The sequence below is a fragment of the Triplophysa dalaica genome, chromosome 10 (assembly GCF_015846415.1).
Source record: "Triplophysa dalaica isolate WHDGS20190420 chromosome 10, ASM1584641v1, whole genome shotgun sequence".
Classification (NCBI taxonomy): domain Eukaryota; kingdom Metazoa; phylum Chordata; class Actinopteri; order Cypriniformes; family Nemacheilidae; genus Triplophysa; species Triplophysa dalaica.
In genome coordinates, this window is record NC_079551.1 from 2449372 (window position 1) to 2460082 (window position 10711).

The 10711-nt window shown below is 37.1% G+C and overlaps 1 protein-coding gene across 1 annotated transcript; it reads right to left on the reverse strand.

Moving 5' to 3' along the window:
- Window positions 1–1308: 1308 nt before the first annotated feature.
- LOC130429686 (uncharacterized) lies at window positions 1309–10228 on the reverse strand. Its single transcript, XM_056758398.1, has 6 exons — window positions 9957–10228; window positions 7256–7591; window positions 6357–6704; window positions 5533–5646; window positions 4733–5044; window positions 1309–3984 (listed from the first exon to the last, which is right to left on the reverse strand). Exons 1-6 carry the CDS (start codon window positions 9997–9999, stop codon window positions 3938–3940), a joined length of 1200 nt encoding a protein of 399 aa, XP_056614376.1. The 5' UTR covers window positions 10000–10228; the 3' UTR covers window positions 1309–3937.
- Window positions 10229–10711: the final 483 nt, after the last annotated feature.

Below are 10711 nucleotides of genomic sequence, written 5' to 3' on the forward strand. Positions count from 1 at the left end.
GGTTGCATCTGAATGTGACCAGGGGGGAAGCATGTGTTGTGTCAGGAGAAGTTAAGTCGAGATCAAGAGTGATGAGGAAATTATCCGACGTGTGCAGCGGGGTGACCCTGGAGTGATGGATGGAGCAGTAGGTTGTTGAAGTCAGCAGCCTATGTTTTTTCCAGGTGGATGTTGAAGTCACCAAGTACCACCCGAGGAGTACCATCCTCGGGGAAAGATGACAGAAGCTCATCCAACTCCTCCAAGAAAAGTCCACGGTGCCCTGGGGGACGATAGATAACTATAACATGTGTTTTAACAGGGTGGATGACAGTAACAGCATGAGACTCAAAGGCGGTGTTGTTGCACGAGGGTGCCAGCTGTTTGAATTTCCAATCATTAGTAATAAGTATACCGGTTCCTCCAACCCTCCCTGATATGCATGGGCAATGGGAGAAAGTGTAGTTATTGGAGAATGCAGCCGGTGTGACAGTGTCCTCTAGTTTGATTAAGGTTTCGGTAAGTGCTAAAAGAAAAAGACCAGAATGTTTGGCAATAACTGTGATGAAATCTCCCTTGTTAACAGCGGATTGGCAGTTCCATTAACCAATAGGAAAGGTAATGGACGTAGTTTTGGATGCTGAGAGAGTGCGCATATTGTTAACATTAGCCAAGCGTTGCCTTCTGCGTGTTACCAGTGATTTACGAGTTGTAATGACAGTGTGGATTTGAAAACACATAGTGGAAAATGAAGGAATGTATAAGACAAATAATGAAAAGAGAATAAAGATAATAAATAAAGTGCAATAGTCAGTGGCGTCACTAGGCCCTTTTTAGGGGGGCTTCAGCCTAAACTTCTGCCCAGCCCCCCTAAAAAAATATTAGATTCATTAATTTGTGATCGCTTCAGTCCCCTTTAAAAACTAATTTGAAACGGCGGCGCGATGCTTCAAGTTTCGGCTCCTCCCCTGATCTAAATCTGCGCGTTATTCAATCCGCAGGGTGCCGAGCGGAGCAAACATCAGAGAGTACAAGGTGTGTGTGTGTGCATTTATTGATAGATTGCTATGATATGACATCTGCATCAGTGCAGTTCTTGTAATTGCAGTTTACATAATGTTACTGGACCAATAAACGGTTCGGTTTCTCATCCAATACCTGTACGTCTTCGCTGCGTTCACCTTCAGCCCTTATCGAAGTGTGATAGTTGTTTTTTCTTCCAACAAAAATGAAGCGATTAACACCCATGAAAACGTTCTTTAGAAAACGATCATGATTTATTTTAATTAACTTTTTAACATTTAAAACATATTAAGGTGTATCTCGGCATTACATTATGCAGCCATGCACAGAAATGGTTAAATACACACATCATTGCCTGAAAGCAACAAATGGCACAGAGAGAGAAACATCATGTGGAGTTATTTTGTTTTGTGCTATTAAATACATTTTATTGTTAAGTAATAATGAATCATCAGTGTAACTTAATACATTAGAGTAAGAGTAGAGTAAAGGGATTTGTGTTTTATATTAAGTAATTGATTTATAGAAGTGGCAAATTGATAATTCATGTTGTTACTTTTAATGAAACGTGTGTACTTGTGTTTGTACAGTGAATAATGAATCAAGAAGTCTTCATTGTAAAAAAATCTACGTTCCCAACTCAAATGTTCTAGTGACTGGTCACATCTAAATGTTTCAATTTTTTTACAGTGTTGTATATGGTTCAGTCAGTACTCCTACTCCCATATATGAAATACAGGGAATACAATGAAATAGTGAATAGCAATAAGGTTAGTAGTAAACAACCCTACCCTAATAGTCAAATAATATTTTTTTAATCATACCCTTATTGGGGGCTGAGCCCCCCTAAAATGAAAATCCTAGAATCGCCCCTGGCAATAGTCGATGTGCAAAACAGTAATACTCAAGTGCCTTGTCGGTGTCCTTACTCGGTGGAGTCGCACAGGTAGAGTCGACGGTCTTTACTCTCTTCGGTCTTCACGCGATGAGGGCTGCATGCAGTGGTTAGTCTCATTTATATACCCGTTTAGTCTAGCAATTGAATTCCGCAAGACACGCCTTCCAATATCTCCCAATAACACGCGAAACAAACGCACCTATTAACACATGACTCAGGGGACGCACACAATGGAAAACGTAACTGCGTTAGATTCAATAAGACACACACTATTAATTAATTACACTCACGACTTTCAGTTGATTCTTCAATTGATATTTTAAACCCCACTGTTGTGACTCAGTCTTTACTCAACAGGATGCCAAGAAGTTATTAGACTATTCTATTTTTTTAATGAATACAATAATAGATCTTGAATTTTGAAAGAAGCGCTAAACAATTATATTTTAAACCAAGGTTAGAACTATAGGGGATAGGCCCATCCTTCTTGAAGATCTTGAGATTTCATCTGAAACTCAACATTTAATAAATAAAACAGTGTAGACCTATGACAATTGAAGATGAAGATATTGACTAGATTTTTTTTATTCTTAGTTTTAAAAGTTTTACCCTAAACTAGATGTAGAACATGCTTGATTGAGTCACCTACACAAACATGAGAGATTTTCTCTCACACCAGATCGTTGACACACAGACATATCCAGAAAATCAGTCAGGATGATAACCGCCAACCTTTTTTTGGGCTCATTGTCTTAAGACTATACCATTTGATAGAAATGCACCCCGTAGAGGTGCTAACAGAAAACAATCCCCCATTCCTCCATGACCAGGAACAACATGTCAGGGCATGACATTGAATCAACAATATATAGTTTTGACACAATGATAAAATGGTGACCCAAAGACTTTAAGAATTTGTCAGATAAAAATCTTAAACCTGGAACCAACAAACACTTAGATGAAACAACGAATAACCATTATCTCTCTCAAATTTATAAACACAACCATTAGGTTTCAAACTGTGATGTGCCAGCAGGATGAAAACTCCTTGCAGGGATAGGACTACAATATAAACTGTCAAACAAGACAGACAGATCATAAAAACAGCTTACTTTGATTGACTAGTCAAATGACTTTCATGGGAAAGTAGTGAGACAGTCAACCTTTGAGAAGATTTCAAACCCATTTCGCTCATTTGCATGATAAAAACCACAAAGCAAGGAAACAACACTCTTAGAAGTGAAACCCACATACAACATCTATATTATCTCACTAGTTTTACAAACATCATTCACAAATATCCTGTAGTAAAAGCAAAACAGGGCACGGTGGCTTAGTAGTTAGCACGTTCGCCTCACACCTCCAGGGTTGGGGGTTCAATTCCCGCTTCTGACTTGTGTGTGGAGTTTGCATGTTCTCCCCGTGCCTTGGGGGTTTCCTCCCCTGGTCCAAAGACATGCATGGTAGGCTGATTGTCATCTCTGGAAAAGATTGTCCGTAGGGTGTGAGTGCGTGAGTGAATGAGTGAGTGTGTGCCCTGCGATGGGTTGGCACTCCATCCAGGGTGTATCCTGCCTTGATGCCCGATGACTCCTGAGATAGGCGCAGGCTCCCCGTGACCCGAGGTAGTTCGGAAATAGCGGTAGAAAATGGATGGATGGATGGAAAAGCAAAACAGGATGAAAACAAAACTTTTTGAAAAGGGTGTGATGAAGGGGGGTTTAGGTATTTAGACCCACTGAAGCAAGGGTTGGGGTCAGAGGAGAGCCCCAAAAAAATCCTAAAATATAACTGTCATAAGGGCTGTCATACTATAAAAGTCTCAGTTTGAGGGACAGGTGGACAGATACTTTGAGAGGTGTACATAAATCAATCAACATTTTTGACACAGTATATGAAAATACTATTGACATCATACTTACACGTAGCCTATACACTGCGTGACGTTTCATTGGGTTTTTTTTCAGACAAGATTTATAATTAGTTGAAATTCAACCTCAATCTGAGAGTATGATGTTCCTCTACTGTTGATGATCTTCAGGTCATAGACTCCAGTGTGTTCAGTGTTGAGATCCTCTGAATATCTGAGAAACACAAACATTGTAACACATGAACATTACATTCATAATCATTAAATTAACATCCCAACATTACTCAACACATGACAGATGTTTGGTAGTTAAAATTTTTATGAATTTGTGAATTAGTTCACGCTTACACTTACAGATAAAACATGCTGATTGAATATGTGTTAGTAATTGCTGACATAAACACAAGAAAGATTAATAATGAAAAATCTACTTGTTAACTAATGTTTATTATGGGATACATGGACACATCAAGAAGCAAGAATGAACTACAAGAAGCAAGAGAGTTGCAAGCCTTTAATTAGAGTTAAGTAAAGCTTTTGATGGGACAGTTAGCTCCTAGAGATGTAGTGACAACAGCTGCGCAGAGGGGCCCAATTTGTTTTTTGATATGGGGCCCAAAATTCCTGACGGTGCCCCTGGTAAGACCGTTAATCGATTGTTAATAAAGTTTAGATGTGTTATAAAAGTGGTTTTGAGTGGTTGTTTATGGGGAATAATAGACCTTGGAATGTTGCAAAAGGGCAATCAGCACAGAGTTTTCCAGAGCGCCGTTTAAAAACAGTAAATAAGATTTGTGTTTATTACTCATGTGCTGTGTTTGTGTCTTCTTTAGTCGTCTGCTGGTTTGAAGTGTAAAAATGTTTCTCTCTTCACTTCAGTGGTGCTTATTGTGTTTGATGAGCTGAATTGAGAAAATGTATGTAGAACATATACATATTATTAATAGAATTGAGCTTCTTACCTATGACTCTAACATTGTATTGACGGTATGATGGTCCTCCACCAGTGATGAACTGAAGGAATGATTTCAGTCGACTGCTGCTGCTGATCTTTACTTTATACAGTCCAGCGTCTTCTGTTCTGATGTTTGTGATGATGAGATATCCAGTCTGATCATCCAAATCCAGTCTCTCTCTTAATTGATCATTCAATGTTCTGATTGAGGCTATCACTTTATCTCTAAAGCTCCACTCGATGACATCATCAGACTGAGGTTTATTGACATGAGTCTCTAGAGTGACAGAATCTCCTTTAGTCACTTTCTTCTCTTTAACTGTCACAGAAACACAAGAGAGAGAAATATAAACATCATAACTCATCAGTGTTCAGGTGAAGATGATCAACAATCTCAGATGTTATGAAGAAATAAAACAAACTGATGAAATGTGCACCACAAATGCACTTTAAGAGACTATAGATAAAATTGTCTGTTGTCAGGTGTTACATCTATAAAGTAAATGATCATTAAGTTTAATAAGATTCTGCTTCTGAAGAACTATATTACCTAGTGAAAATATTTGTTGTTATCAATATAATCTTATTCTTGATGCTGTGTGTTTAGTTAATGAAACCTTGTACAAACTACAGGTAAACAGAGAGATGAGGTGATGAGAAACCGATGAGGGGGAACGCCTGATGGGGAGACACACAGCGTCAGACAAAGTACCGATGTGACCGGGATCACAACAAAAAACACCTTTATATTAATACAATGAATATATATGATTTCTTATTACAGTAAAAGCTGGAGATTAAACTCACCCTTTCGTTTCTGACTTTCATAATTAATGCGGCGATACACAATCACACTAAAAACACCAAAAACAAGAGCAACAGCAACAGTAATAGTCAGCAGTCCTGCAGATTGACCAGATTCTGTGATGACAGAGAGAAACATTTAAAATAATATCACACAAGTATTCCTGCTATAACAGATGAATACAGTGCAGTTGTTTCATTTGGTCTCTTTAGATCTGTTACATTACATCACATTCCTTCTTAAACTGAGACATTTAAGAGAAGAGAAAGTTGAAGGGAATGTCTTCATCTTATTTTTTATTTAAGAGGAGCTTCAACTTAAAATACAACCTTTTCAAATCTTGACTAAGTGAGTTATTGACAAGAAATAACATTAATATTGGATCGCCGGTACTTGCATTTCTACTCCAATTTGCATCTCTATTTCACGGCAGAAGCCAGTCTGAGTTATTTAATAATGTATTTTTTAGGCTGAATGGTTCCATAAAGAAGTTGTTTATAATTGCTAGGACACATTTGTCAAAGTTTTGTACACACTTTGAATTTGACACAACAGTTTATTTCACATTCAAAATGCACAAAAATTATCAAAACACATGCATTTGTTTTGAAAGCACAACTTCTGGCAGTTCAGTTCAGTACAGAAATAAAACAGATTTTGACATGAACACTGGAGAATTTTCTCTTGTTAAAAAATATAAATGTGACTGAGTCTTACAATTCGTGTGACTCGATATGAAGAGAGATGAGTTTCTTTGTGATATGATGTGATTTATTCACACACAGATGATATTAATAATTATTAGAGAGAGAACTGAGATACTCACCACTGACAGAAACACTGAATGTCCTGTATTTTGTGTCTCTATTGCTGCTGATCTTTAGTTTATAAAGTCCAGTGTCTGTGGTTTTGGTGTTTGTGATGATGAGAGCTCCAGTGTGAGGATCCAGCTTCAGTCTGTCTCTGAATCTCCCATCAAGAACATCATCATATATTGAGCTCTTATTGTCTTCTTTATCATGTTTAGCTATGAGAACACCATCATCTCCAAACCTCCACAGTATCAGATCATCTCTCTGTGTTTGAATATCAGTGTTTAGAGTCACAGAATCTCCCTCCATCACTGATTCTGACTTCACTTCACATGTGTCAGATTTAAAAACAGGAGGAGCACCTACAAGAAACAGTTTCACAAACAGATTACATTTATAAACCAATGTCAGCTGATATAAACAGAGCTTTAATAAGGTCCCTGAGGCTACTGTTGTATAGTAAATAACTCACAGCGGGTTAACTAACAAAGGGTTAACATTGCTGTTTAGATGACGATCATATGTTCATCGTGTAAATGTATTAACAAAAATTAACTAACAATGAGCAAAACATGTATTTCTAAATCGCTTTTTAATGTTAGTTAATAAAAACATCTGGTCCATTAAATAATACTAAACAAGTATTAGTAAATGTTCAAAAATTAAGATTAAATTCACAATAAAAAGACATGGAAAGGTCACATTGTTGTGGTTATTTCCCAACAGTATTGAAAATGTTTTTGAATATCAATATTTTCGAGGTATTGTCTTGAAGTATCATGGCAGCACTGAATTGTTTTAATTGTATTAACTCAATGACGTAACACACATAACATGTTTAGTCTGCACTTGAATCTTTAGTTTAATTTCATGTTGAAATCTTAATTCAAAAGCCAAACACATTTCTGCTTACCATTGACAGTAACTCTCAATCTCTGGTATGTTGTTCCAGTGTTGTTCTCATAATCTACTTCATATCGTCCAAAGTGTTTGTGTCTAATGTTTTTGATGATGAGATCTCCAGTCTGAAGATCTAATATCTGCAGTCTGTCTTTGAATCGACCAAAATTTTCAAAATTTATAGCACCTCCACCAGTCATTTCAGCTATAAGTGTGGCAGAACCTTCTTCTCCAAACCTCCACCGTATCTTGTCATCGTTCAGTAGTTTAGTTACATCAGTGTGAAGAGTGACTGATTCTCCCTCATTCACTGACACGGACTTCTCATCTGTCACATCAACAAACAAACCTGAACAACACAAACACAAACATTAATACAGAAATTAAATGTTTCAGACTGCTGATAATGTCAGCACACAGATCCAACTGAGAAGATTGAGTCTTGTCTAACAACACAATTTTACTTGTGAAAAGAACCAAAAAACAGATTACATAGCCCCCAAAGACACGGTTATTTCATTGTTTTGTTAACGTTCTGTGCATAACTTGTTTAAGATTGCCTCAAATATCAGTAAAAAATGGATCAAATGGGGATCAATTTCTCTATTCAAAAGCGTTGAGCAAGTCGACTCCACTTTAAGAGCCTTCATTAGCACAAGCCCCGCCCTTTAGCAGATGTCATTAGTCAACTAAATCACATTAGGTTTGTTCGACATGATGCGGCGCCGCAAGATCCGACAGCTGGATGACGTCAGAGTACTGCCAGAGCAATTCGAAAGCAAACTCTTAATGGTTTTTCGAACAGCTCTGGCGGTACTTTGACGTCATTAGCATCAAGTCGAACAAGCCTATTAGTTTCTTGTCTAAAACAGTGCAGACTTCAGAAAAAAATGATGGATGAAGTCTAGAACTATGGAAGGATATAAAATATTCTGCATTCATAAAAAAATGCCTTCTGTTGTCTGTTCTCGCTAGTGGTTCTGACATTATCAAAAAAACCTAATAATGTAAAATATATTATATCTGCTGTTTTACTCGCGGGTGCATTGGATCATTGCCACGTATTAGTTATTTGTGTTTTGACCTCTTGACCAATCAGAATTCGCTCGTTAGTGGTATTTGTATGTGTTATTTCTAAATTATTTGTTGTATGTGGTGGAAAATATTGAAAAATGAAATTGAAAATATTTATTTTAATTGACTATTTAGTTTGTTACTATTTTCCTGTATTTGGCTGTGATTTATTTCATGCATTTTCACATATTTGATTCATATTAACTTATAGTACGAGTCCCCGATGTCATATGTTTCATGTTCTCTTGTTTGTTTGTTTTTAGAAAAAAGGATGGATTTGTAGCGTTTTGAAAAAAATAAACTTTGAATTTATAATCGACAATTCTATTGTTTTCATTTAACAATCACTGTTTAACATGTTCAGACTGAGCCAACAGACCATTTTAACAGGATAAATTGAGTATTAACAAAATGTATGGATCTACGTAAAAAAAAAATTGGGAAAAGAGCTCTTCATATCTTTATGACATACATATACAGTAATCTCATAACTTTTGGCATTTTATTTGGAAATTTGGCTATTTCCCAAAACATCTACATTTACATTTAGGCATTTGACTTACATTGCATTATCCTTTACATTTTACATAGGCATTTGCAATCCCCTGGGATCGAACCCACAACCTTGCTTTTACCACTGAGCTAAAGGAAATCTAGAATATGGGAAGCTTGTAGCCTTTCATATTATACAGCTAGTGTGGCCAGGGGTGCCGCCAGAAATTCTGAGCCCTATGGAAACCAAAATTTCTGGGCCCGCTACATTTTTAAAGATAAAATTTAACCCAATAAACATGAAAAAAAGATACTTAGCTCATTGCATAGTTAAAATGTCTTAAGATGAGTACAAAGCTTACAAAAACAAAAACAAAAAAAATTGAAATATGTACTTGTATAAACTTACATATACTTACATAAAAGGGAGAACATTTGTTATCTCAATTGCAAGCACAACAGAACATTATGAACACATATTGACATATACTTTACATGAACAACATGGACTTTGGCGTTCTCTGTCTTCTCTTTCCTTCTTTTATTTCCATTTTTGATGCCCTGACTGTTGATGTGACATGTCTGCGTGTGTCACTGTCTGCACTGCATCATGACAAGTCCAATAAGCAAGAGATGCTACACTAGCGATCGTAGCTCGGACAGCGCAGATGGATTGAACCATTGTGAGAGGGAGGGGTGTGACTGAAACAGTAAATTCATTATTTGATTTTTAAATATTAAATCTATGGTCAAAACGGAGAAAATACACATTTATTGCACGAGGGGCCCTGGCACATTTAATATATGTATAAAAAAGAGAAAAGAAATAGGAAAATAAAAAGGGGGTCTGCTCTTCTGGGCCCTAAATCAGCCTGGGCCCTTAGAATCGTCCTAACATTCCACCCCTTTACGGCGCCCATGAGTGTGGCTTTCAGATGCTCATAGTATCAGATCATAGTATAGACCCAGTGCAAAATATACAATCTTATGAACTCGTCTCCGTAATCTGCTGGGAAATCGTGTAAAAACATCACCGTGCACGCGCATGCCGTCAGAAAACGATCCCCAGTTGATCCATAACACCGGTTCACTTTCTGTCGGTCTCTGTGAAAGTGAAAGTGTTCAATATGACAATATAAAACACTTACCGCAGACGAGCAATAACACGATGCTTTTAGAAAAGCTCCTCATCCTGCTTTAGATTTCACTAACAAATAATTTAATGAAGATATTCAGTGTTAGTCATAAATCTAAATCTCCAGCCGCATCCAACGACCACCACTGCTCATCAAACCTGATAAAGTCTAACAGAGACCACCTCACTGAACTATCCACACAAGAATCACTTAAGGTGTCCGATCATCTGCAAAAAATTTATTAATCTAATAAACTAACAGCTAAAATACCGTCAGAACGGAGGTTCCGAGTGCTGTAGGGATGGGAGGTGTATGAACGAGTCGAATCTTTAATATGATTCAGGACCACCGAATTGACTCGGAGAGTGATTCATTCATTTTGTGTTGACCGCGCATGTGCAACATTGTACCAGAAACTGAAATGATTTGTTCGTCTCTCGAGTCATCGAGTCTTTTCCTCCTTTTGTCAAATGGTGGATCCGCAGAGAAACCTGTATGCAGGTGAACCGGAGTCTTCGGGACTTTAACGTTATGTGACCACTTCCTGTATCATCCGTCAGTGATGCATGTTGTACGTGTTGTGTGATGTATTATAGGAATGACATATAATAAAATGATCAAAATACATATGCAATAAACATCTCTAAAACGTACCAGTTTGGTTCTCTTTTGTGTCCGTTTATTAATAAATGTTTCTTGTTTTTAATTTATTTTAATAAATAACTATTGTGCAAGCCTATTAATATACACATTGCTACTGCATGAGA